Genomic DNA, 27020 nt, shown 5'->3' with positions numbered 1-27020 from the left:
TGCTTCTTCACAATATATATTTTAGAATCTATATTACATGGTTTGTGCACCTTCACCAGAATTCTAAATTAAAGAACAAACAGATATAAAAGTAATAAAAAGGAAAGATCTGTGCCAACCTGGCTGATTTCTGCATGTTATGGCAGGTAATCCTAATAACTGTTTCCTTTTTTCATCTTTCTAAAATAGAGAAGTCTAAAAATGACCTTAGTCCTAAACAAACTGTACGAACCATCAGGAATTTCATCAAGGTTATCATCAACTCCACGCTTTACAACCCTGGGCCTTGTCTGTCCATCTTGTGTGGTCCCCCATTCATCTGGTACTGATGAGGGCTGGAACTGAACAATAACCTTCAAGATACAAGAGAAGGATTATGACAGAGCTCACTACCAAATTCATTCCCACTATTAGCTAAATAATTTATCTCAATACATAATAAACTACTTCATAGTATAGTTTATAAATCAGATACTTGTACTGTTCCTCCAAAATCAATTTTGTAACAGTACTGCTACTGTTCAGTAACCATTAAAACTAAGTAAATCAATACCATTATTTCCAATGCTTATGTTGGAAAATAATACAACTAAATCAGAGGTAGTACGCCTTGATTTAAAAATATAACAAACAGGGCTTCCCTGGTGGCGCAGTGGTTGAGAATCTGCCTGCCGATGCAGGGGACACGGGTTCGTGCCCCGGTCCGGGAAGATTCCACATGCTGCGGAGCGGCTGGGCCCGTGAGCCATGGCCGCTGAGCCTGCGCGTCCGGAGCCTGTGCTCCACAACGGGAGAGGCCACAACAGTGAGAGGCCCGCGTACCGCAAAAAAACACAAACAAACACAAACATTCAGGTTTACACATAAGAAATAAAAGAAGTAGAGCAATCCTTGTTTTATAAATACATATAAGGCAAAATCCTCTAAATAACAATGTGCAAATTCAATGTCCAAAACGGATTTACCTACCACTTTTCAGGAAGACATATACTATTCTGTTAAATCAACTGTATTAAATTTAGTCCAGTGTTATATAGAAAAATCTCAAATAAACAACCTAACCTACCATTTAAAGGAATCAGAAAAAGAAGAGCAAACAAAGCCCAAAGTCAGCACAAGGAAGGAATTAATAAAGATCAGAGAGCAAATAAATAAAATTGAGACCAAAAAAAAAAAAACAAAAAAACAGGAAAGATCAATGAAACCAAGAGCTGGCTTTTTGATAAAAATTAACAATATTGATAAATCTTTGGCCAGGCTTACCAAGGAGAAAAGAGAGGACCCAAATAAACAAAATAAGAAATGAAAGAGGAGAAATAGCAACTGATACCACAGAGATACAAAAAAAAATCATAAGAGAATACTATGAACAGTTATATGCCAACAAATTGGACATATTAGAAGAAACAAATTTCTAGAACCGTACAACCTGCCAAGACTGAATCAAGAAGAAACAGACAATTTGAACAGACCAATCACTAGTAGTGAAATTGAATTTCTAATAAAAAGAACTCCCAGCAAACTAAAATCCAGGACCAGACAGCTTCACATGGGAATTCTATCAAACATATAAAGAAGAGCTGAGAAGCTGATACCTATCCTTCTCAAACTATTCCAAAAATTGAAGAGGAGGGAACACTTCCAAATTCATTCTATGAGGCCATCATTACCCTGATACCAAAACCAAACACACTACAAAAAAAGAAAATTACAGGCCAATATCTTTAATGAATATATATGCAAAAACTGCCAACAAAATATTAGCAAGCCGAATCCAACAATATATAAAAAGGATCATACACCATGATCAAGTGGGATTTATTCCAAAGATGCAAGGATGGTTCAACATTTGCAAATCAATTAATGTGATACACACATTAACAAAAGGAAGGATTAAAAATCAAGATTATCTCAACAGATTCAGAAAAGCATTTGACAAAATTCAACATCTATCCATGGTAAAAAAAAAAAAAAAAAACTCTCATCAAAGTTGGTACAGAGGGAACATATCTCAACATAGTAAAGGCCATTTATGAAAAAACCCACAGCTAACAGCACACTCAGTGATGAAAAGCTGATCATATTTCCTCCAAATTCAGAAACAAGACAAGGATGCCCACTCCTGCCACCTCTATTTAACATAGTATTGGAAGTCCTAGCCACAGCAGTCAGAGAAAAAGAAATAAAAGGTATCTAAACTGGAAGGAAAGAAGTAAAACTGTCACTATTTGCATATGACATGACACTATATATAGAAAACCTTAAAGTCTCCACCAAAAAAACTGTTAGAACTGATAAATGAATTCAGTAAAGTTGCAGGGTACAAGATTAATATACAGAAATCTGTTGCTTTTCTATACACTAATAATGAACTATCAGAAAGAGAAAGCAAAAAAAGTCAATCCTGCTTAAAATCTCATCATGAAGAATAAAATACCTAGGGGGAATTCCCTGGTGGTCCAGTGGTTAGGATTCTGGGCTTGCACTGCTGGGGGCCCAGGTTCGATCCCTGGTTGGGGAACTAAGATCCCACAAGCTGTGCAACACAGCCAAAAAAAAAAAAAAAAAAGAATAAAATACCTGCGAATAAACCCCAATGTTCATAGCACCACAGTTTACAGCAGCCAAGATATGGAAGCAACCCAAGTGTCCATCAACAGACAAACGGATAAAGATGTGCTACACATACATACATTCATACACACACACGATGGAATATTACTCAGCCATAAAAAAGAATGAAATTCTGCAATCTGCAGCAACCTGGATGGACCCAGAAAAAGTGTGTAGTGAAATAAGTCAGAGAAAGGCAAATACTGTATTTCACTTTATTTGTGGAATCTAAAAAATAAAACGAATGTATCAATAGGTAGCAAAACAGAAACAGACTCACAGATTAAAAAAAAAAAAAAAAAAAGGTAGTGGTTCCAGTAGGGACAGGGAAAGGGGTAGGGCAAGATAGGGGTACGGAATTAAGAGACACAAACTACTACATATAAAATAGGTTAGCAACAAGGATATATTGTACAGCACAGGGAATTATAGCCATTATTTTGTAATAACTTTTAATGGAGTATAATTTGTAAAACTACTGAATCACAATGCTGCTGCACACCTGAAACAAATATAATATTGTAAATCAACTATACTTCAATTAAAAAAATGAAATAAATTAATAGTTTAACATTAACCTTCCACCCCCCCCAAAAAAACGAATGCATGCAAGATGGTATGTAAAATTTTGTGTGCTTACATAAAAAACAAAAGTTAAAAAAAACAATTAAAAACAAAAGGATAAGTGTGGTTACCATTAACAGGCGAAACTAGGGGAATGCAGAGGTAAGAGGCTTTTGTTTTTCATGATACCCTTTTATACTGTTTAAACTTTGATGGCATATGAATGTTTTTATTTTTACTTATTTTAACATCAGTAAGGACTATAGAGGTGGTTAGAATATAGCTTGTTTTTGTTTTTCTTTTACACTTTTCTGTAATAAATAGCCTATGTTCTGAGAAACTACCATATTACTAGCATTATGCTAGATGCTTTTGCATAAATTACCTCACTTCATCAAAAATATGACCTTGGGAGGTAAATCTTATTTATTGCACGTGAGGAACCTGGAGCTTAGAGAGATTAAGAATGGTAAATGGAAGACTCTAAACACCACACCCAGTATCTTTAAAAAAAACAAGAAAGGTTTCCAGAGATGATACAAATAAAGAGGAAGAACTTATTTTTACTTTAAAGGTTGAAACAAACCATCATCAAGGGCAAGGTAGGCAAACTATTGCCTGCAGGTCAAACCTGGCCCACCACTTGTTTTTATAAACAACATTTTATGGAAAATAGCCAGGCCCATTGGCTTACATACTGCCTGTGGCTGCTTTCAGAGACTACATGGCCTACAAAGCCTTCAATATTTACTCTCTGGCCCTTCACAGAAAAGTCTGCTGAGCCTGGATCAAGTACAAAAATTTATCAAGCTTAACTTCAATGATGCATACTAAGCTTCAGCTAATGTGTTACCATAAACAGAAACTTCAGGAGACAAATTTAAATTTCATTTTAGTTTCTATCATCGATATGAACTGTAGTAAACTTAAAAGCAATGCACTTGTTATAAATATATCCCTACTGCAGAATAAAAATGAACATTTATCAAACATTCAGTAAAATAATTATTTTTAAAAACCCAAACACTTTAATATCTTAAACAACATCACTACCTTTGGATTGTGCATAACAATTGTCTCCCCACTCGGAAACTCTAATCTGCGGTGCCACTGATTCGTGGTTACAGCTTTTTTATATTCAGCCTACAAGGGAAACAACATACAATCCAGTAAGACAAATCTATTAAGAAAAAGTGTGGAAGAAAATTATAACTATGATAGTAATAAAAATAATAGTAATAGCAGCTCTCCTATACTAACTGCCTACCATACTTATTATCATTTTACATACAGTACCTCACTTAATTGCTCTCAATCAGCCCTAAATAATATTATCCCCATTACATAGAGGTGAAAACCAAGGTTTAAACAGTCTATTAATTTCCTAGGGCTGCCATAACAAAGAACCACAAACTGAGTGGCTTATAAAAACAGAAACTTATTGCCTCACAGTTCTAAAGGCTAGAAGTCTGAAATCAAGGTGTCATGTCAGCGGGGCCACATTCCCTCTGAAGCTCATAGGGAACTCCTTCCTCGCCTCTTCCTAGCTCCTGGTGGTCTGTCAGCAATCTGTAGTATTCCTTGGCTTACAGATGCATCACTCCAATCCTCTACTTTCACATGGCCTTCTTCCTCTATGTTTGTCTTAACATGACTGTCTTCTTATAAGGACACCAATCCTATTGAATTAGGGGCCCACCCTACTCCAGTATGATCTCATCTTAACTAATTATATCTGCAACAACCCTATTTCCAAATAAAGTCACATTCTGAAGTACTAGAAGTTAAGACCTCAACCTATCTTTTTTTTTTTTTTTTTGGTGGGTGGGGGAGGCAGACACAATTCTAATGCTAGCAGGCATCTTTAGTTCACAGTTGCACAAGACCACACAGTGATCACAAAGGTAAGGAGCAAAAGCAGAACTGTGGTTCACTCCCACCCACGACCTTCTGACTCCAAAGACTTGACTGTCCCACCACTTTCTTACTCTCCCTCCAGAGACACTATTCTGCTCTCTATAAAACAAAAGTCTGGGGGTCTCTTGGAGAGAGATTCAAGACCAGGTAAGGGGGAACCTCTGGTACACCCACTATCCAAAGTCTTTTTTTAAATGAGTAACAGTGGGACTTCCTTGGTGGCGCAGTGGTGAAGACTCTGCGTTCCCAATGCGGGGGGCCCGGGTTCAATCCCTGGTCAGGGAACTAGATCCCACATGCATGCCACAACTAAGAGTTCCCATGCCACAACTAAGGAGCCGGTGCAACCAAATAAATAAATATTTTTTTAAATGAGTAACAGTGATTATTTGACAATCATGTCAAAATAGAAGTGTTTCTTTTTGTCTCCTGGGCAGTCATTCAGTAACAATTCCTCTCCATCAGCTTCTATCCAGCTGACCCTCTTCCTCACTACTTTAAAAAAATTTTTTAATATATTTGTTTATATTTTTTTAAAAGATCACAAACAAAAATGTTTAAAGATTCACCACCTTAAGAATTATTTTCATTTCTTTGTATTCCCTTTCAATCCACAGCTTTATAATAAATTTTGTCTGGTAGAGTATGTTTCCACTTATCATTCTTCAAAATGGTCTTGATTATTCTTGGTACTTTGATCTTCCGTATAAAATTTAGGAGCAGTCTGCAAATTTTACTTAAAAAACCCTGATGTGACTTTGATTGGGATTACATACAATTTATAAAATAATTTGGGAAGAACTGACATCTTTATTATGTTGAGACTGTGCATCCATGAATGTAACATTTTGGTCTATTTCTTGGATGTCAACTTTTACATCCTTCAATTCTGCTTCATAGTTTATTCTCCATCAAGTTCATATATACCTTTTGTGGGACGATGTTTCTACTTAGCCTGTAGTTTTGTTAGTGTTATAGTCTTCTTTTATTATTATGGTTTCTAATTGGTTATTTCTATTGTGTAGGAATGTTATTAATTTTTTTTTTTTTTTTTTTTTTTTTGCGGTACGTGGGCCTCTCACTGTTGTGGTCTCTCCCCTTGCGGAGCACAGGCTCCGGACGCGCAGGCTCAGCCGCCATGGCTCACGGGCCTAGCCGCTCCGCGGCATGTGGGATCTTCCCGGACCGGGGCACGAACCCGTGTCCCCTGCATCAGCAGGCGGACTCTCAACCACTGCGCCACCAGGGAAGCCCTGTTATTAATTGTTATATGCTGATTTTATATCCACAGACTTGCTGAACTCTTACACTGGTACTAACGGAATTTCTAGAGGTTCTCCGGGTTTTCTATGCAGAGGTTGGTGTAATGATCAAATGAAGGTGTTTTTTGTTTCCAACTCTTCTATTGATTTGTTTTAGTGCTCTGATCGGATAGGCTCATCTACAACACTAGCAATATGGATCACTTGATTCTCATTTTCTCACCGGCTTTTTCATTTCCTGACCTCCTCTGCCTCTTCCCTGATCTGGCTTGCGTTTCCTGGGTAGAGGCTGAACAGGAACTAAGGTCTCCTGAAGTTAAGAACAGCTATGTGCTATTGAGACGGTCAATACATGAATTCCATCCTTGAAGCCTGTGTCACCCATTTATAATCAAATGTAGTATACACTTTCAAATACTGCTTAGACTTGAAAATATATACTTTAGCTTCAAAAGAATAGGACTAAACATTCAACCTTGGGATTTTATACCTTCAGTAGGGTCTTGTCAAGGGTACCAAAAATTACAGTACACGTTTGTTTGTGTATTTATTTAGGTCTAAAATTAAGCCAAAGGTATCAGCATTCCTTTACATATTTTATTCCTTATTCAAATGATTAAAATTGTTTTAGGAGACTGGTGCCTCCTGATATTTGGTATTTCCAGGAACAAAATTAATTTTATGCCTTCTTTTCAGTCTTTGCCCTTCTTACCTGGGTTCTGACTCGGCTCTAAATCAGTGTTTTTCAAACTGTGGGTCATGACCAGTAACAAACCGTAAAATTAGTATTTTCAGTGACATAGAAAATATCTAACTGAATGACACCTAGTGAGGTAAGTGTTGTTCCATGAACCTTTGATTCTAATGGTGCGTTAGAGCTCACTCATACCAGCTCACAAGAGCTGATCACACATACCGCTTCCCAACTCTGTGTCTAGTTACATCATGTTGCTAGCTTACTATTGGCCATGGTGGGAGTATTTACACCATGGAAATCAGCAAACACTATAAATCAGGGGCTTTTTTCCCTGCAGAGCCAGTTTACCAAACACCACTGCCTCTGATAAACAAACACACATACTCATATGTGTGTGTGTGTGTGTATAAAATGTGTGTACGAAATCTCAATCTAAAATGTATTCTTACTATGTGTTGAAATGAAAAACATTTGAAGCCTCTGTTCTCAACAAGCTTCTTTTCCAATTTACTTAACCCCAACTAACATCTGTCTTAACTTCAGGCCAATATTCACCTTTTTGTACTGATTTGGTTATAGAACAGTATTTCATAGTCACTATTATATAGAGATTAATATTTCTAGGGCAGGCACAATTGATAATGACTATGACTAAGGATTACATTTACAAATTTTCTTTTGAAAAAGCAAAATACTCCACAAAAAATCTGTACTATTATAGCTATAAGAAAAACATGAAAAAAAAAAACACGTATATGAATAAAGAACAGTTTAAAAAAATATTTTTTAAATGTAACATTTTATTTAAAAGGATAACAAGATTGTGATTTAATTTTTTTTCTTATTTCTATTAATTATATTATTATGTTCTTCAAGGACAAAAAAATTTAGTAATTAATAGTCAGTTGCTAAACTTGACTGTCAGCTCCTAAACAGAACATAAAGCCCAGTCCGTGCTTGAAGCTTTCAAAATATGAATCTAGGGAAGATTAACATTTTGGAGGTCCCTTTTAATGTCAATATTAGTATTGTTTTAATGTTTAACATTAGTGTTGGTTACATAAGTTTTAGTTAATACATTAAAAAATAGCAACTAAAATGTTCCATACTCCATTTCCCATGTATGCAGATGAATTCATTTTAACTTATTTGAAATATTTAATTACTCAATTATTAAGCAGAATTATAACAAGAAATTAACACAATTATGTAAAACAACATTAACCACCAATTTTAAGATGGCTAAAAAGTCTCACAATATTTGTTCCTATTCTTCTATTTGTTTTCATAAACCAGAGGTGAATTTCAAGCCTTTTACTGAATATTAATTTGAAAAGCATCCATCTGCTTGGCATGTGTTGTCAGCAGTGTATCACAGCAGCCTAAGCTCTTCTGAAGATTTGATATAAGTACCTTATTATATTAGATCTGCGATGTTCCCCCGAAAAACATTCTATCTTTAGACATGAGGCCACAATTAGCACCTCATAAAAGATGACACCAATTAAAAGGCAATCTTCTTTGCGCACAGGATCAAGATAGGCTGTCTTGTAAATAAAGTCTGTTCCACTGTGAGTGGTGTTACATGAGGCTCCAACGTATACAGTCTATGCGTTTTAAAGAAAAGCATAAAGGAATAAAGCCCACGTACCTCCAGTTTTTCACTGAACTCCTCTGTATAAGGAATAAATCTGCTGTCTGTGTCCCCTTTGTAAAACCAAGTACAGCGTCTCACTTCAGCTGGCTCCTCTTCCCAGTACACGGCTTTCCTCATCCGGTCATAGAGGTAAACGTCGTAGCGCCCTCCATCCGTGCCTAGAACCACACTCTCAGGGTCTGGCTGGACTGGAGCACAAAGACCACATTTTAACTCGACAGTTACAAGGTACATTTAAAAGTAATAAATAATGAATATGGTGACTCATCTATCCTTAAAGACAAAGAACTAAGCTCATTTTTTTAAAAAAACAGAGGTTTAAGATTAATTTGTGCTGCTCAAAATGATGATTCTTTTAAGTGGAGAAGAAATAACGAGGGTAAAATATAAAAGCATGATCATGAAATAAGTCAAATAATTGGTAGGTTTTTTTTGTTTTTTTTTTTAATCAAAGCAGCAATGCTCCATGAAGCATACTTCTAAAGAATAGGTGATTTTTAAGTCCCAAGATGAAATATCATCAGGATAAACAAAGAAAACTTATTTCTATACTGAAGACTTCTCAGAGTCTTAACACACTCTTGTGCACTATCTCAAGAGATGGATGTAGTTACAGCACTTCCAAAACTCATCTGACCATGGAACACTTTTTTCACAGCATCTTCAGGAACACGAATTCCATAGAAAATGCTTTATAAATGCCCTATAGCTACAAACAAATAAGGGAAATAAGAAAACTGACACCTGGGTTATATGAACGACTCTATTTCTTGGATTTAAACAAAAAAAGAAAATTACTAAAACATTTCTTCAAATACCTTGCTCAAATAACTCAGAACTTATATTAATATTATCATCTTAAGGTACAGAGGCTGGCAGGCTCTACAAGGATTAAAGAATTTGACATTCATAAAAAGTAGGCCATGGATAAATACTCTTCATTCCTCTCTTCCTAAAATCAGATACAAATGATGCAGGATCTGTGCTTACCTGAGTTATAGATTTCTTCAAGATTCAAAGAGTCAAACACACTGAAAGGCATCCATAGTTGTCTGTATTCTATCTCCTTGCAGTAAAACCAGTGGGGTTGGACAGGTTCATATTGGTTTTGAAGTAGAAAAAGAGATGACGCTTGCACAGAGGGACCCGCAGGTCTAGCAGGTGCCTGCTGCTGGGTTGGAGGGGACAGCCCTGGCTGCACTGAAGGAGGAATCTGGGGGGGACAAAAGTTAGGACCATCACGTCTGTCCAAAGGAACAATTCTGTATATGTTTCAGACACAAACTAACATAGTAATGATTATCCTAAATATTTCTCTAGACAACTATTTAATAACCAGGCTCCAAAGCAAGTAAAATTTTAAAAAATCTAACAAACCCCCAAATCAGTTGCAAAGTGAACAGGACTTTCTCACACTGATGGCAAAGTAAACTAATACCTTTACAGAAATCAACCTAGCAGTATGTCTCTTGTGATTTATTTAATCTTTAAAATATGCATATTCCTTGGGAATTCTCCGTAGGTCCAGTGGTTAGGACTTGGTGCTTTCGCTGCTGTGGCCCAGGTTCAATCCCTGATCAGGGAACTAAGATCCCACAAGCCCCATGGCCAAAAATAAATAAATAAATAAAAATAAAAATAAAATGTGCATATTCCTTGACCTAGACATTCCATTTCTAAGATATCCTAAAGATATAATTGTAAAAATGTACCCATAATATCAAAAAGTTATTTAAAATAGACAATCAGTGGATACAACCTAAATGTCTAATAGAAACCTGATTAAATAAATCATCTTTTACTCATATGCTGGAATTCTCTAGAACCATTAAAAACGTTTTAGAAAAAATCTTAATAACACCTAAAATATGTTCACAAAAAACATACATAATGCTTGCTTGCTTGTTCACAAAAAACATACATAATGCTTGTGTTGGGACTTCCCTGGGGGCGCAGTGGTTAGGCATCCCCCTGCCAGTGCAGGGGATACGGGTTCGAGCCCTGGTCCGGGAAGATCCCACATGCCGTGGAGCAACTAAGCTCATGCGCCACAACTACTGAAGCCTCCGCACCTAGAGCCCGTGCTCTGAAACAAGAGAAGCCACCGCAATGAGAAGCGCGTGCACCACAACGAAGAGTAGCCCCTGCTCAGGCGCAACTAGAGAAAGCTCACGCACAGCAACAAAGACCCAATGCAGGGCCTCCCTGGTGGCGCAAGTGGTTGAGAGTCCGCCTGCCGATGCAGGGGATACGGGTTCGTGCCCCGGTCTGGGAGGATCCCATATGCCGTGGAGCGGCTGGGCCCGTGAGCCATGGCCGCTGGGCCTGCGCATCCGGAGCCTGTGCTCCGCAACGGGGGAGGCCACAACAGTGAGAGGCCCGCATACCGCAAAAAGAAAAAAAAAAAAAAAAAAAGACCCAATGCAGCCAAAAATTAATTAATTAATTAAAAAAGAAAAAAAAAACCCCAAACACTATGCTTTTATCTAGAAAAAAGGATAAGAAAGACATAAAACAAAATAAAAACAGGGTTTTCTAGTGGCAATTTTTATTCATTTGGCTATATGGCATTTTTCAAATTTTCTGCACTGAAAATACTTTTTAAATCAGAATACAATTATTTTTTTTTAATTTTTATTAAAAATCATTTTAGGGCTTCCCTGGTGGCGCAGTGGTTGAGAGTCCACCTGCCGATGCAGGGGACGCGGGTTCGTGCCCCGGTCGGGGAAGATCCCACATGCCGTGGAGCAGCTGGGCCCGTGAGCCATGGCTGCTGAGCCTGCGTGTCCGGAGCCTGTGCTCCGCAACGGGAGAGGCCCCAACAGTGAGAGGCCCGCATACCGCAAAAAAAAAAAAATCATTTTAGAATATTCTATCAATGCAAATTTACTGAGGTTAATAACTGTACTGTGGTTATGTAAAAGAATATCCTTATTCTCAGGAAATACACACTGAAGTATCTAGGAGTAAAGAATCATAATGTATTTAACTGATCTTCAAATGTTTCCCCCCAAAATTGCATATATACAGAGTGAGAAAGGAAGGGAGGGAGGGGAGAAAGGATACTCCAACACATGTCAGTGTGCACGTTCACAAATGACAGAACAAATGTTCATGACAGGTAAATCTGGCTTAAGGTATTGGGGTGTTCTCTGTCCTATTTTTATTTTTGCAACCTTTTTTTATATTTAAAATTGTCATTTTAAAAATTCTTAATTAGGAATCTTTACAAAATTTCATCAGCAAACAAAGTATACTAACTTACATTACATGCTACAAATCTGGTTACTTTCCAATATGCTGAAATCCAACATTACCAAGAGTTTGTGTATTGGTAAGATTTAAATTAGATGGTAAAATGGAACCCATTCTCTATCCCCAAGAGAGAAGTCAGGTTACACTCTGATTGCAATACTATTATCTCTGCCACACTGTGCTGGGTTCTTAATTCTTCCTTTCAGTCATTTCCCTTTTTTTTTTTATTCAGTTCACTTCCCTTTGGAAGTCAGTTGAATAATGAGTGGGGAAAAAAGGCATAAAGGAATTTCATAAAATTTACCCAATGCAAAATTTACCCCTGAGACAGAGTTTGACTGTCTAGATCCAAACTCCATAAATGTAAATAAAATAAATTATTGGCGTAATCAATTTTAGTCCCACTAATTGAGTGTTTTGATTGAGTAGTATAATTAAAAAATGAGAAGCTGGCAGTGTGTTAATAACTGCTCCGACTCTCACACGTCCCTAGATGACGTTTGTTATTGGTATCTTACATTAAATCTGGAAATATTGGCATACGGTTAACTCATTAAAATCAATTACTACTTCCATAAATAGATAATATAAACTAAAATATGAACCATTCAATGAGCTATCTTTAAAAGATTGTTTAGGGCCTCCCTGGTGGCGCAGTGGTTGAGAGTCCGCCTGCCGATGCAGGGAACACGGGTTCGTGCCCCGGTCCGGGAAGATCCCACATGCCGCGGAGCGGCTGGGCCCGTGAGCCATGGCCGCTGGGCCTGCGCATCCGGAGCCTGTGCTCCGCAACGGGAGAGGCCACAACAGTGAGAGGCCCGCGTACCGCCAAAAAAAAGAATCTAGCTGCCAATACAGGGGACACGGGTTCGTGCCCCGGTCCAGGAGGATCCCACATGCCGCAGAGCGGCTGGGCCCGTGAGCCATGGCCGCTGAGCCTGCGCGTCTGGAGCGTGTGCTCCGCAACGGGAGAGGCCACAACAGTGAGAGGCCCGCGTACCGCAAAAAGAAAAAAAAAAAAAAAAACAAAATTGCTCCGACTCTCACACGTCCCTAGATGACATTTGTTATTGGTATCTTACATTAACTCTGGAAATATTGGCATACGGTTAACTCATTAAAATCGATTACTACTTCCATAAACAGATAATATAAACTACAATATGAACCCTTCAATGAGCTATCTTTAAAAGATTGTTTACTTGAAAGCATGTAGCTTACGAAAACATACCCTCTGAAAATAATGTCGTATTATGAAAAGCACAGTGTTTTCAAAACCATAGGTTAAGATGGGAGAGATTAAAGATTACAGTGAATAATTAGGATATAAAGACACGTTTCCATACCGACGGCAAGGATCCTGGAGGCGTCTGGTGCATCTGAACAGGGGGTCCCGGGGGCGGGGGATGGGTAGGGTGGGCCGGTGTTCGGCACTGCTGCAGCTGTGCGGGTGCAATATAAGGATCAGCCCTGCTGCTTACAGCTGTGTGGCGATATGGATTGTACCCTTGTTGGGGCGCCCCTTGGGGTGGGCTCCCAAACTCTGAAGGAGGGACACTACTAGGCTGAGAAGGCAGGTAAGTATTTACTCCCATTTGAGAAGCAGGTGGAGCACCATACCGAGCCTTCGAAATGGATGGTGAAAATGCATTCGACGTATCTTGGGATCCGGTTGTAAAAGGGAGAGCAGCTGGGGGCTTGGAGAATGCTGACTGTCCAGCCGATGTTGCCGCAGTTGCTAACGGTGACTGTCCAATATTCCCAAAAGGGTCACTACTGCTTGATACCTGAGAGAAGTAACTAAATGTCTGTGGGGTAGACGTGTGAGCAGAAGTCTGACCAAGGAAGCTGTCCTCCTCACCCACATCTGTGGAATCCTCTGAAAGGAAACAGAAGGGTACATGGTTTAAAGGTACGCCATCACTCTGTAGATAAGACTCTGTATCCCAGATCTAGCAATTATACCTCTTATTTTGCTGTTCAAACTTACATTTCTGCAGTAAAGACAATAATGAAAAACTTCTTTTTCTTTGAAATAAATAACTAGAAAACATGAATAAGAAACAAGAGGGAAAAATACTAACTCATTCATAAGCTCACCTCCCAGACACAATCACTGTTAACACGGTTAATATTTTGATACATACCTTTCCACACTTTTAAAATAAATATAAATAGTTATATACTATTTATTTTGTAGACATGTATAAATTATGTAGACATATATGTATATAGGAGAAGGTTTAAAAAATGGAAACAAGAGCTGCCCTGGTGGCGCAGTGGTTGAGAATCCGCCTGCCGATGCAGGGGACATGGGGTTCATGCCCCGGTCTGGGAGGATCCCACGTGCCGCGGAGCGGCTGGGCCCGTGAGCCATGGCCGCTGAGCCTGTGCGTCCGGAGCCTGTGCTCCGCAACGGGAGAGGCCACAACAGTGAGAGGCCGCAAAAATAAATAAATAAATATAAATAAATAAATAAAAAATGGAAACAAAATCTATACTCCTAGTTTTACATGTTATTTTGAATACTGGTTTTTCCTGGTAAAAAACAATTCAAATACTGTTCTGCTACCCAAACACACAAAACTTTATTTCTACAGTAAGGACAAGAAACTAAAGTACAGATATTAACTCTGTTGACAACAAGGGGTGTGTCAGGCTCTTACCTACAAAGCACTCATCATATAAGTGAACATGTGGTATTTGTATTCCTGAGGCAAAGTAGGTCAACCATTAATTGCCATCCCTAAAACCACACAGTATCACAACCAGATAGTCACTAGGGAATGCCAAATCACTGGAAAAGTCATTTTCTAACTAAGGGAAGTTCTCCTCACTTCCCTTTGCCCAACTTGATCTTCACTGTGGGTACTATTAGCACCAAACTATTTATCCTCTCTTCTGCTACCAAGTCGTAAAATAGTGATAAAAACATTTTCCTTCCACATGGCCTTGAAAGTCCAGTCTGGGCTTCCCTAGTGGTGCAGGGGTTAAGAATCCGTCTGCCAATGCAGGGGACATGGGTTCGAGCCCTGGTCCGGGAAGATCCCACAGGCCGCGGAGCAACTAAGCCCGTGCGCCACAACGACTGAGCCTGCGCTCTAGAGCCCACGAGCCCCAACTACTGAAGCCTGCACGCCTAGAGTCCGTGCTCCGCGACAAGAGAAGGCACCGCAATGAGAAGCCCGTGCACTGCAACAAGTAGCCCGCACTCACCACAACTAGAGAAAGCCCGCGTGCAACAACAAAGACCTGACTCAGCCATACATACATACATACATACATACATAAACAGAAATAAAAAAGCCCAGTCTACCTTTCCTCAGGAAACTTTTAGGAGGCCTTAGGTTCTAACATCATCTTCCTCTTCCTAATCTTTTCCTTCTCCCATCTCATTCCCTCTCATCTCCAATTCCCTCTTATCTCCCACTGCTGGAGGCATAGAGCAGATCAGAAGGGTGGACCCTCTCCCAGCACACAGGCACACTGGTCCCTGCCCTTGAGACCTGCCAAAGGGTGGCCTTTCAAGCTCTGAGCTCCTTCTTGACCTTTGCTGAATGAGGCCTTCAGCTCTTAGGCTGCTCTCATTATATTTCACACACATCAATCTAACTGAGATACTCCAGTATTCAAAATACTCGTCTGAGTTGTTTCTTTGTTAACTAAAAATATCTTCCTGCACAAGGCCCCCTGTCTGCTTATATCGGTCTACTTTTCTGATACATTTCCGATTCCTACCCTCTCTTTTCAGTCACATGAACCTCACTTGGACTCAGACTTCTTAGTTGATGGCTTAACATCTAAAAGCAGAGGAAAAAACCTCTGTGGTATCTTTCATCCTTTAAGACAACTTGGGATCAACCTGACCCAAGAGACTTTTTTCTGATTAGCATTCATTACAAACAAAATACTGATCTCAACAAGCTGCCAGCCTCACCTCAAGGGCACTTTCTAATTACATGTAGACACATCTGGCATCAAGACCCGTAACTTTCATGAGCACCTACTTGTGACACTCCCAACTCTGTCTCAAACTGAGACTGATCTTCTGTGTCCCAGAACCTATTTTCCAACTGCCTCCTCAATACTTTTTTGGCAGGTTCAGCCACATATACCTCAGACTTAGTAAGCCTGAATTCAATTTGTCATCTTAACTGTCCCCCTTCATGTCCCCCCTTTTACACATCTCACTAACCTCAACAGATGTCTGCCAACATCCATCCAGATACTCAGATCAGAAACCTCCTCTCTCAGACTGCTCCCTCCCCCTCACACCCTTCATTTAATCATTCAGATCCTCATTAAAGAAATATGTACACAGTATCCATTATATGCCAGGTGGTGCTATGTCTTGGGGCTGAAACTGAACGAAGAGAAGGGGACTCTGCACGGCACAGCCTGGACCCCCGTGAGTCACTAAGTCCCAACAATTTGACAGTGTAGAAATCTCTCATATCTGTTCCCTGCTCTTCACACCCAGTGTGGCTGACCAGGGCTAGAGTGCCACCGGCTCCTGCCTGACTCGCAGTGGCTTCCAGATCGGCCGCTCTTGCTACGGTCAGCTTCACTCCGGTGCAATCTCAGGAAACTCCAGTCTTTCTGAAACACACCTCTAATCCCACCGTCTTGTTCAGAACCCTTCAAGGGCACCCCCCACACCCCACAGGGTAAACTACAAACTCCGCAGTGTGGTGTATGAGGCCCTTCGTGATCTGGGCCCCGCTGACCACTTGAAGCACACCCTGGCATTCACTCTAGTCACATGGAGGGGTGCAGGTGGTGGAGGGACGGGGCGAGAGGGAAAAAGAGGGGGAGGGAGAGAGGATGTGAGCACCTACCACCAAATCAGCAGGTTCCTCTCACACCTCCAGACTCTCACCTGTCTGTCTCCCCAGACTCCCTAATTTCTATGTATCCTTCAATATTCAGCTCAAGAACTGCCTCCTCTGTGAGGTCCTCAAGGCCCGAGGGATGTCCTCTCCCTGGTCAGCCAGCCTGACAGCCACAGCTCTCACAGCAGCCTATCAATCCCTCTTTCCAGCCATCATAAACCCGTATCACAGTTCCTTACACAGCTGGGTACACTGCGTCTGTATATACTGTGCAGTCGTTGAGGGCATTGCTATCTGCTCCTCTGTGTCTCCCGGGCCTCGGGAACAGGGCCTGGCAAACGGAAGCTGCTCAATCCAGGTCTGTGGAATGAAATTGCTTCCTATGTGTCTCTTTCACTGACTTGATTTAACTGTTGCTTCCAATGTGACAGGTGCTCCTTTTGTCTCTGGAAATGATCTGAATGGGTTTCTAAGGATCAAATCTTGTTTAAAGGTAGAAAAATATGTGTTACAGGATTTTAGTTCTAAAAAGTATTAATTTTCTTATGAAAAAAATAAACCATCTCCAAGAAACAATGGTTTTCAAGACAGGTAAGTTATCCTGTACTTGGCAGTGAAGATGTTTAGCATTTACTGACAGTAACAGACACAAGCAAATTACATAGCAAGGAAGATGGGCGTGAACCAAACATCTGTGAAGCAGAGGATGACATGAAAACCCCACGTACAGCCCTATTTATTCCTGCAACCTCCCAAAGCATTCTGCTCCAGCCATGCTAATCCTCCACCAAAAATGGCAATGCTGAACCTTTCAGCCACACCATCAAAACAAGACATACATATTCCTGACTGCCACCCTTTCATTCATTCAACGAGTTTCTATTGAAAAATAGGTCTACAGCGTACCAGACACTGTTCTAGGCATAAGTTCCTGCTCTCATGGAGCTTACATGCTAGTGGGATGAGATAAACAAATATGGGACTTCCCTGGTGGCGCAGTGGTTAAGAATCCACTTGCCAATGCAGGGGACAAGGGTTCGATCCCTGGTCTGGGAAGATCTCACATGCCACGGAGCAACTAAGCCCGTGTGCCACAACTACTGAAGCCTGTGCGCCTAGAGTCCATGCTCCACGACAAGAGAAGCCACAACAATGAGAAGCCCGTGCACCACAACCAAGAGTAGCCCCCACTCACCATAACTAGAGAAAGCCCGCGCGCAGCAACGAAGACCCAATGCAGCCAAAAATAAAAAGTAAAATAAATTTAAAAAAAATTTAAAGATAAATAAATATTTGTACACATCAGGTGGTGATAAGTACCAAGAAGAAACATTACACAAGGGAAGAGGAACCATCATGTATTGTCCGATTTGCCCCTCTTCACTTCTCCATGAAACTTTCCTCAGTCTTCCAAACAAGAATAAATTATTCAACAGGAAAATATTCACCATTTACTGAGGACCTATGTGCTAGGCACTAAACAAGATCCTAGAAATAAAAAGGTAAATAAGTTATAGCTGCAAACTTCAAGAAGGCCACAGTCCAAATAGAGAGGCAGACATGTTTATTTCACAAACATTTATATAACACTATGTGCCAGGCACTATATTCAGTGCTTTACAAAAATCAGTTCACTTCTCATCACAGCCCATATGGAAAATGAAGAACAGAGAGGTAAAGTAACATGCCTGAGGTCACACAGCAAGTTATTGGCAGGGCTAGGGCTGGAATACAGTCTGTGCTCCTAAACACCAGCTCTGGGTTATGCCACGTAATCGTTAAAAAGCAATCTCCCTAGACAATAATAAAGATATGTACAAAGTGCTAAGGTGCTCACAGGAGTAGGGACTTGAGAACAAGCAAGGGCTCCTTAGAGAAAATGATGCACCGCCCTGAAAGATGACTGCGTTCTGTACCTCTACTTTGCAAATATTACGTGTCTATCCTAAGAGATATCCTACAGTATCCTAGGAGAGGAGATGGCACTGTCTAATTTTTTTGCATTCCCTGCAAGCACCTGGCACACCAGGAGGTGTTCAACAAAAATCTGTGGAATGCCAGTTCAGGAGTGTCCAGCACTGGGAACCGTTCCTTCCACGAAGAGCTTGGCCCCTGCCCCCAACATCCCAAAGTCCTCAGGCCACTCAAACCTGGCCACTGATGGCCCTGGCAAGGTACCAGAGGGTCGGGTCCAGGCACAAGGAAAACCTCCCGTCCGACCCTCGCCACCGCCCGCCCACCTCCCCGCACACACTTGCCCCACCGGATCCTCATCTCCTTACTACCTCCGGGCAAGAGCAGGGAGGCCGAGGCAGCGGCAGCCTGGGTGACTGGGATAAAGGGCACGTTGAAGCTGAACTCCGTGGCCGAGGAGGAGAAAAGTAAGTTAGTGCCCGACGAGGAGGTGGAAGCGGCGCTTCCGCCGCCGTTAGGTTTCCTCTCAGCCATGGCTGCGGCCCACCTTCCCTTACACGTCTACTGGGGGCCGGTGCGGAACCACCAGCCGGAAACCCGTCACGGTCGGGGCCAACACACTTCCGCACTTGCGCACAAGGGCCGGAACTCCGAACGGCTGGTCAGCCTCCCTCTGCCTTCTCCTACGAGGCCGCCAGGAATCAACATGGCGGCGCAGGCTTCACGCCCGGGTCCTAGCACGTGACACCCTCGGTCACTGCCGGGGCCGGAAGGGAAGCAGAGGTGGAGGCCGCGGCTGGGGTTGGAGCGTGGGAGAGGGAACGCTGGTGGTTGTGAATCAAAGTACAAATCGGCACTGAAAATCTCGGGTTGCGGGGGGCTCTCTAGGCTTCCTAAAAGTACCCACAAAAGCGTCTAACTAGATAAAATTTTGGAGGAACAGCGAAAGCCCGCAGGCGCAGGTAGCAGAGTGCTAGCTGCAGACAGCGGGAGGAAAAGGTGTGTGGGCCATTTGCAGCTAAAGTCTAGGCAAACTCACCAATTGTAACCAAGCACCCGCATCTAACCCGCCCACGTCGTTTTGGACTGAATTGAACTCTTGTCATTCGCCCAGAAATAGAAATGGTAGAACTTTTGAAGTTGTTAAGCCAAAGGGAAGAAAAAAAAGTTTAAAAGAGAAACCAGGGAATTGACATTTAAAATAGGTGTGTGACTTTTTTAATAGTTTTCTACACCTGTCTAAAATAATCTGACTAGTTTAATCCTAAAATGCACTATGGATAATTTGGATATAATTGTCATCTTTCACATAGTTAGAGATTATGAAAGAAAAAACAGATAATCAACTTCTTGGAGGGTGGGAGAGGGATAGAAGAAACCCAAAAGAAGCTTTCAAATAATGAAACTACCCTCTCCCCCAGCTGTTCACACCTATATAGTATCTGTTTATTAATTCAACAACTAGTATGCTTACTGTCAAAACAAAACAAAAGCAAAGCCAGATACTAGTTTAAAGCAATAAGGATAGATTTTTATTGCGTTAAGGAAGTGGGTTCGTCGTGAACTGAACTGAACTTCCCCAAAACAAAAGGCTGGAGACTTTAGACTGGCGTGTGCTAAGGCAAAGGCATTGAAGGGTGCCAAGGGGTGTTGGTCCATGTGACTGGGTTTGTTACTTGGCACTTATATGGAGCAGAAATTAACTTCTCATATCTTTATGACATGCAGTGGTACAAGCTAGAGCAAGGTACCTACCAGGCTGGGAGGAGACAGCTCTCAGGTCCTTGAGAAGGCAGTTCTGGGTGACAAAAGATTTATATCCCAAAGGGGTGGAGAAAGGATTTATAATCGCAAGCTTTCTAAAGTAACTGCTTTAAGGGAGGTTCAGGGCCTATATGCCTATCACCTGGTTTGGGTTGGAAGAAAAAATAAATTCTCCTGGCAGTGTCGAGCTTTCTCAGGCAGGCATTTTAAGGGGGACAGGGTTCATCCTGGGGACATGGCCTTAAGCTGTTGGTAGGCATTCTAGAGTTTGGTCAAGGGGGTCTTTGTCATTACTATGGGTGGTCGAAGTAGTATACTAAACACTGGGGGTACCATGGTATACAAGATAGACACAGGACCTTTCCTTCTTGGTGCTTACAGTCTGGTCAGGAAGACAGACAACTAAACACATAATAACAATAAAGTAAAGTGTAATGAAAATAATGTAGAATTTCTCAAAGTGTGTTGTGTGGAATATTGACACCATCAGGAGAGGGAGGTGTAACCCTTTTAGGGGAGGGATAGCAAGTATTTAGAACAATCAGACCATCAACAAAGGACCTACTTTGTCTGGAGTGACATGAAAGGCTTTCCTGAAGAAGAGATATTAAAGTTGACACCTGAAAGCCAATGAGTAGAAGTTAACCGAAAAAGCTTGGAGGAGAGGGATGGGAAGAAGTGGTGAGAGACAATTACAGATAAAGTTACAGTATGTAGGGTTACCTTAAGATGCCATATTTAAATGTTAAAAGAAACATGGGTTACAGCATGGCTGGAGCCTAGTGAGCAACTAGGAGAAAGCTGGGAGATAAGAATGAAAAGTAGACCAAGGCCAGATGATACAGGGTCCTTACAAGTTAAGAGCAAAAGGGACTGAAAGAAGGGTTTAAAGGAAGGTGGAGAAATAACATTTGCTCTGTAGAAAGTTCACTCTGTCTTCAGTGTAATAAAATAGATAAGGAAAGAGCAAGCCTCGGGAGCAGAAAGAACAGTTGGCAGACTGCTGCAGTGGACCAGCTGAACAATGACGGTGGCTCAAATTAGAGTGATTGGGGTAGGAATGAACAGAAATAGGAGTAATTTCCGGGGAAAGGTGTCAGATTGAACAGCTGTATCTTCATTTTCTTCTTCCTGAAGCTCTGTTGAAAACACAGATGGATTTGCTTGGTTTTTTTAGGCATAAACCCATAAGGATGAGGAAAATGGGAGAAGATTTGGCAGCAACAAGATTTTGGAAGGCACCAAAAAAATAGGCAAGTAGTAGATGATTTAGCAAACCAGTAATGGGGAAAGCTCAAAGGCAACATTATTTCCACCACAGGATCACCAAAAGATTTAGGACCTGATAACTTCAGGCACCTCTGGAAGTGGCAGTCCAGTGGAAGAGAGAGGTCCTATAATTAGGAGGATTGGTTAAAACTGTTTAAGAAACAGATCCCCTCCCCCACTCTCAGTAACTGGACTATTGACCATCCCCCTTAAAGGAAAAAGTCTGGGGCTTCCCTGGTGGCGCAGTGGTTGAGAGTCCGCCTGCCGATGCAGGGGACACGGGTTCGTGCCCCGGTCCAGGAAGATCCCATGTGCCGTGGAGCGGCTGGGCCCGTGAGCCATGGCCGCTGAGCCTGCGCGTCCGGAGCCTGTGCTCCGCAACGGGAGGGGCCACAACAGTGAGAGGCCCGCGTGCCGCAAAAAAAAAAAAAAAGAAGAAAAAAGAAAAAGGCTGAGTTTTCCCCTTCTGGAGAGGGTAAAACAGAAGGAAGATTAAGCAAATACGTACATACTGAGTAATAAAACACCCTGTTCCACAAACCCGGCCCAATTTCTTCACTCAGCTCCAAAAACACTAGCTGCTGGGTCTTCAACCTCTAGGCAGGAGATTAGAAGCATCTTGTTGGGGTCAGGGAACAAAAGATCTGGAGAGAATTAAATCCAGGTTTCCCAATGAGACAGCCCAGAGCAGAATCACCCCATAATTAAGCTCACAATCAACAAGCCCCAGGAACACACCCTCCACTAACCCAGGAACCTCTTCTTTGTCACTGATTTGGACCTCTGGCCTCAGCTCAGCTCACAATGGACCCTAAGTGCTCCTGAGCCACTGGTGGCTCCTGCGCCTATTGTAGCTCCTACAAATGCACCTCCTGCAAAAGCTGCTGCCCCTGCTGCCCCGTGAGCTGTGCCAAGTGTGCCCAGGGCTGCGTCTGCAAAGGGGCCTCGGACGAGGGCAGCTGCTGCGCCCGAGGTTGCGAAAGCCTGCTCCCAGGCGTAAATAGAGCAACATGCGTGAATCTGCACTTAAAATTTGTTTCCTACTACCCTGACCGGCTTGCTACATTCCTATTTCCATGAAATACTTGTATGAAAATAAACTCATCCAGACAAAAAACCAACAACACCCATGTATATGCTCTGAGCTCCCAATCACCTTTTTAGTCCCCACACTTTTTGTTTTGTTCAGATGTTCATTCAGCAAATATTATTATGTGAACCTGCTCCTATGCCAGACACGGGGGACACAAGAGTGGACAAACGGGCCTAGCCGTGACAGTTCACACTCTAGGGGACAGCCACCCTCTCTTGTCTTCCATACTCACCTCCACCTGGCAAGGCAGGTGAACGAGGAGGATGAGACACAGGTGACTGAAGGGAAAGTGTGCTAATTTCTGATTCAGGGAACACAGTGGAACAGGAGGACAAACTGGAACCTAAAAATGGAGATGCCTAGCCATTAGATTTATGGCTCTGAAACTGAAGAAAGAAGTCCAGGTTTAACATGAGATGTAGGAGGCATCAGCTCACGTGTAGGTGATTCAGAAATTGTGGGAAAAGAGCCTCGTGTTCTGTCACTGTCAGAAATGGCCATTATTTTGGAGGAAGGTTTGTGTTGCTTTCTGTACAAGGTGATGTGCTGGGCATCAAGTCAGGTTGACAGGTGTGATCAGAAAAAGCACAGGTGGGAGGTAGTCCCCACACTTCAAATACGATTACCACATACTCAAGAAGATTCTTTAACCTGGAAGATAGTGATTCAAACAAAACCCACAAAAGGAACAGGAAATGGCAATTTAGAAGAAATTACCGACACAGGAAGGCAAGAACTTTCAAAAATCTATCAATAATATCTTCAGGGCTTCCCTGGTGGTGCAGTGGTTGAGAGTCCACCTGCCGATGCAGGGGACACGGGTTCGTGCCCCGGTCCGGGAAGATCCCACATGCCGCGGAGTGGCTGGACCCGTGAGCCATAGCCGCTGAGCTTGCGCGTCCGGAGCCTGTGCTCCGCAACAGGAGAGGCCACAACAGTGAGAGGCCCGCGTACCGCAAAAAAAAAAAAAAAAATAATAATAATATCTTCAGAGGGATCTGCAACCAAGAAACAAGATCAGGGTGATGTTTAAGAAAGAAAAGAAAAGAAATATTTAGGGAACGAAAAAGAAAGTCAGTAGAAGGAAAATAAGTATGAGGAAATTTCTCAAAAAGTAAAGCAAAAAGACAAACAAATGGAAGCTAGGAGAGAAACCTAAGAAAATTAGATTGCCATGCAAGAAAATCCAATATCTGAATTTTAAGAGCTCTGCTAAGAGAGACAGAAAGTACAGGGGAGGGAATTATCAAGGAAAAAAAAATTTTTTTTAATTCCCAGAAATGAAGTATACAACTTTCTAATTGGTACCCAGCACAATAGTTGAAAACATACATACTGGAGCATTGGAGACAAAGATCCCTGAAGGTTCCAGAAGGATAAAAACAGGTCAAATGCAAAGAAATTCAGGTCCCAAAATATTTACCTCTCAAGCACACTTTCTAAGAAAATATGAAGGACTTGCTCCACCAAAAGTAAAAGAATAAGGCTAAGAAAGTCTTCCTATGGGGGATGCAGGTAACATGATATCCAACACAGGTGTACAGGGGAATTCAAGCAAATTCCCAAACAAACAGACCCGAAAATGCAAGGACTCAAACAAATGTTCTTGTCTCACTCACACAAAAGTACATGTTGGTGACCAGCTTTTGTCTTAAACATGGGGCTTCTGAGGCTGCTCAAGTTGTTGCCACCCAACGAAGTCCGAAGGGGTCAGGGCAGTTCAGGAACAAATGTCCCATCTTAACAAGTGAGACAGAAGTTGCACACATCACTTTTGTTCACATTCCACTATTGGGAACTTCGACAAAATGCACTCCTTCTGGGTGCAAGAAGAGCTGGAAAATACACTCCCCACCTGGGTACCCACATTATAACTACAATTCTGTAACTATCGAGGAAGAAGATTTTGGTGGGCAAATGGCAATTGCCATGGCAATCTGTCCCTCTGGCCATCATGTACCCACCCTTATTCCCAAATAGAACATACTCATGCCCCAAGGGTGGTAACCAACTGTATCCAGCTTAAAAGTCCAGGATCTCTAGGCAGCTCAGCCCTTTCCAATGAGTCTGGACGTGGTTCCTCAGGAGCTACAACTATAAGACACCCAATAGACAGTTGTGGAGCAAAAACAGGGTAACTGCAATGGAGACTCCCATGGAAAACACAGTAATCATGGTTCCATAGAAATGATTGAATCCTGCTAGGCATAAATTGAAAATACTCCTTGCCCTGACAGTGGAGAATGTTTGTGGTTAGTCCTGACTGTCTTTGGTTTGGTCCTCTGTAAATAACTCACCAATCCGCAGTTCTTCCTGGCCCTGGCTTTGCCCTCTGGGGGTTTCTCCTTGACCATGGTCATCCAAGGCCATATGTGAAGTAGCACTGGGAAGCATGTCCTCTTTGGGGGCTGTACAGCTTTGGCAATTTACTTCCTGCTGGTATGAGTTTAGCGCCTGAGACTTGCTTTCAGGCTTGAACAGTTGCAGACTTTTTCAGGCCAGGCTCCTGTTTTTTGTTTTTGTTTTTGTTTTTGTTTTTCGGTTCACAGGCCTCTCACTGTTGTGGCCTCTCCCGTTGCAGAGCACAGGCTCCAGACACGCAGGCTCAGCGGCCATGGCTCACGGGCCCAGCCGCTCCGCAGCATGTGGGATCTTCCCGGACCGGGGCACGAACCCATGTCCCCTGCATCGGCAGGTGGACTCTCAACCACTGTGCCACCAGGGAAGCCCCTCTCCTGGTTTTTTATTTCCAATAACTTCCATGTCTGACCTGAGCTCTTTTTTCTCTCAGCCTAATGTTGGTTAACTTGAGGTCATCTGAAACCAGGCTACAACCTTGATCTGATCTTTGCCACAGGGCTAGATTCTCTAGTTTACCTGAGGAGTCTTAAAGGATCCTTGAAAATACCTTTGAGTGAATCCTCCTAGGGTTTGAACACTGAATTGATTGGTTTTTCCAATCCTGGAAGGCCTCAGTTTCTCCTGTGCTGCCTAATCTGGTAGCAGTGGCCACCTGTGGCTGTTAATCATTAGAAATGTGGCTGTCTGAATTGAGATGTGTTGTAAGTGTAAAATACACTCCGGATTTTGAAGAATTAATTTGAAAAAAAGATCAATAGTCTTCATATCGATTATTTGTTCAAATTATAATATTTTTATATGTTGGGTTAAATATTTTATTAAAATTAGTGTTACCTGTTTTTTACTTTTTGTTTGTTTGTTTGTTTTGCAGTACGCGAGCCTCTCACTGCCGTGGCCTCTCCTGTTGCGGAGCACAGGCTCCAGACGCGCAGGCTCAGCGGCCATGGCTCACGGGTCCAGCCACTCCACGGCATGTAGGATCTTCCCAGACCGGGGCACGAACCCGCGTCCCCTGCATCGGCAGGCGGACTCTCAACCACTGCGCCACCAGGGAAGCCCTGTTTGTTTGTTTGTTTGTTTGTTTTAACTTTTAAATTACATACGTGACTTGCAAGGTATATCTGAGAGACTGAATACACAAACAATGGTCAGACCATATTTAACAATAGAACCTGTATCCTCTGACAGTAGAGCAATTGGTTCACAAAGGTCAGGACTTGGTTGATGAGTGCCAACTTTCCTATTTGTTTCCTTCACTCCCCAGAAAACAGGAATGGTTAAGAAATTCCTCCTTGGGAATTCCCTGGCAGTTCGGTGGTTAGGACTTGGCGCTTTCACTGCAGGGGCCCATCATGCTCGATCCCTGGTCTGGGAACTAAGATCCTGCAAGTCATGGGGGCAAGGCAAAAAAAAAAAAAAATTCCTGCTCCCTTTTGTATCCTAAGAAAGGGCTAACTGTAAAGGACCACCTTGCTCTTGCACATTCCAAAATAAGACTCACCCCTACCCATCCTCAATGACTCTCTTGTTTTATAAAACCTCAAATTTTACCCCTCTTCTTTAAAAATGTCCTGAACGCGTGTTCTCCCTATTGCAACAGGCTGAATAAAATCATCTCCTTCATTGCCTGAGGCAATTTGTCTTTCACCTGTTGTCATCCACTATCCAACCACTAAACTAGAGCCACATTACTTTCTATTTGTTACGACAGCACACCACTTCTGATAATACTTTTTGTATTATTTAGAGTAATGCTAGCAGCTGTTAAGAAAGAGATCTCGGAATGCAATGTTCCTATAAAAATCCAGGCTAACTTTAGGTC

At 41.9% G+C, this 27020-nt stretch overlaps 1 protein-coding gene and 1 pseudogene across 4 annotated transcripts in view; one reads left to right on the top strand and one right to left on the bottom strand.

Moving 5' to 3' along the window:
* Positions 1-19309, bottom strand: part of SEC23IP (SEC23 interacting protein) — a 46678-nt gene extending 27369 nt beyond the window's left edge. For all 3 annotated transcript variants that reach the window (XM_082601676.1, XM_082601675.1, XM_082601677.1), the window contains exons 1-6: positions 19083-19309; positions 13312-13844; positions 9701-9923; positions 8705-8898; positions 4231-4320; positions 233-353 (exon numbers count right to left, since the gene is read on the bottom strand). In XM_082601676.1, the coding sequence (XP_082457802.1) occupies positions 233-353; positions 4231-4320; positions 8705-8898; positions 9701-9923; positions 13312-13844; positions 19083-19245 (1324 nt within the window). In that variant the 5' untranslated portion in view covers positions 19246-19309. The remainder of the gene's footprint in view (positions 1-232; positions 354-4230; positions 4321-8704; positions 8899-9700; positions 9924-13311; positions 13845-19082) is intronic.
* A 3239-nt stretch (positions 19310-22548) lies between these two features.
* Positions 22549-22824, top strand: LOC309798692 (metallothionein-1-like; annotated as a pseudogene). The gene has a single exon. The product of its transcript is annotated as a metallothionein-1-like (transcript).
* The last annotated feature ends 4196 nt before the right edge of the window (positions 22825-27020 follow it).

Source organism: Mesoplodon mirus (assembly GCF_964341445.2).
Source record: "Mesoplodon mirus genome assembly, chromosome: 2".
NCBI lineage: Eukaryota > Metazoa > Chordata > Mammalia > Artiodactyla > Ziphiidae > Mesoplodon > Mesoplodon mirus.
This window is presented reverse-complemented; position numbering and strand designations above follow the sequence as displayed.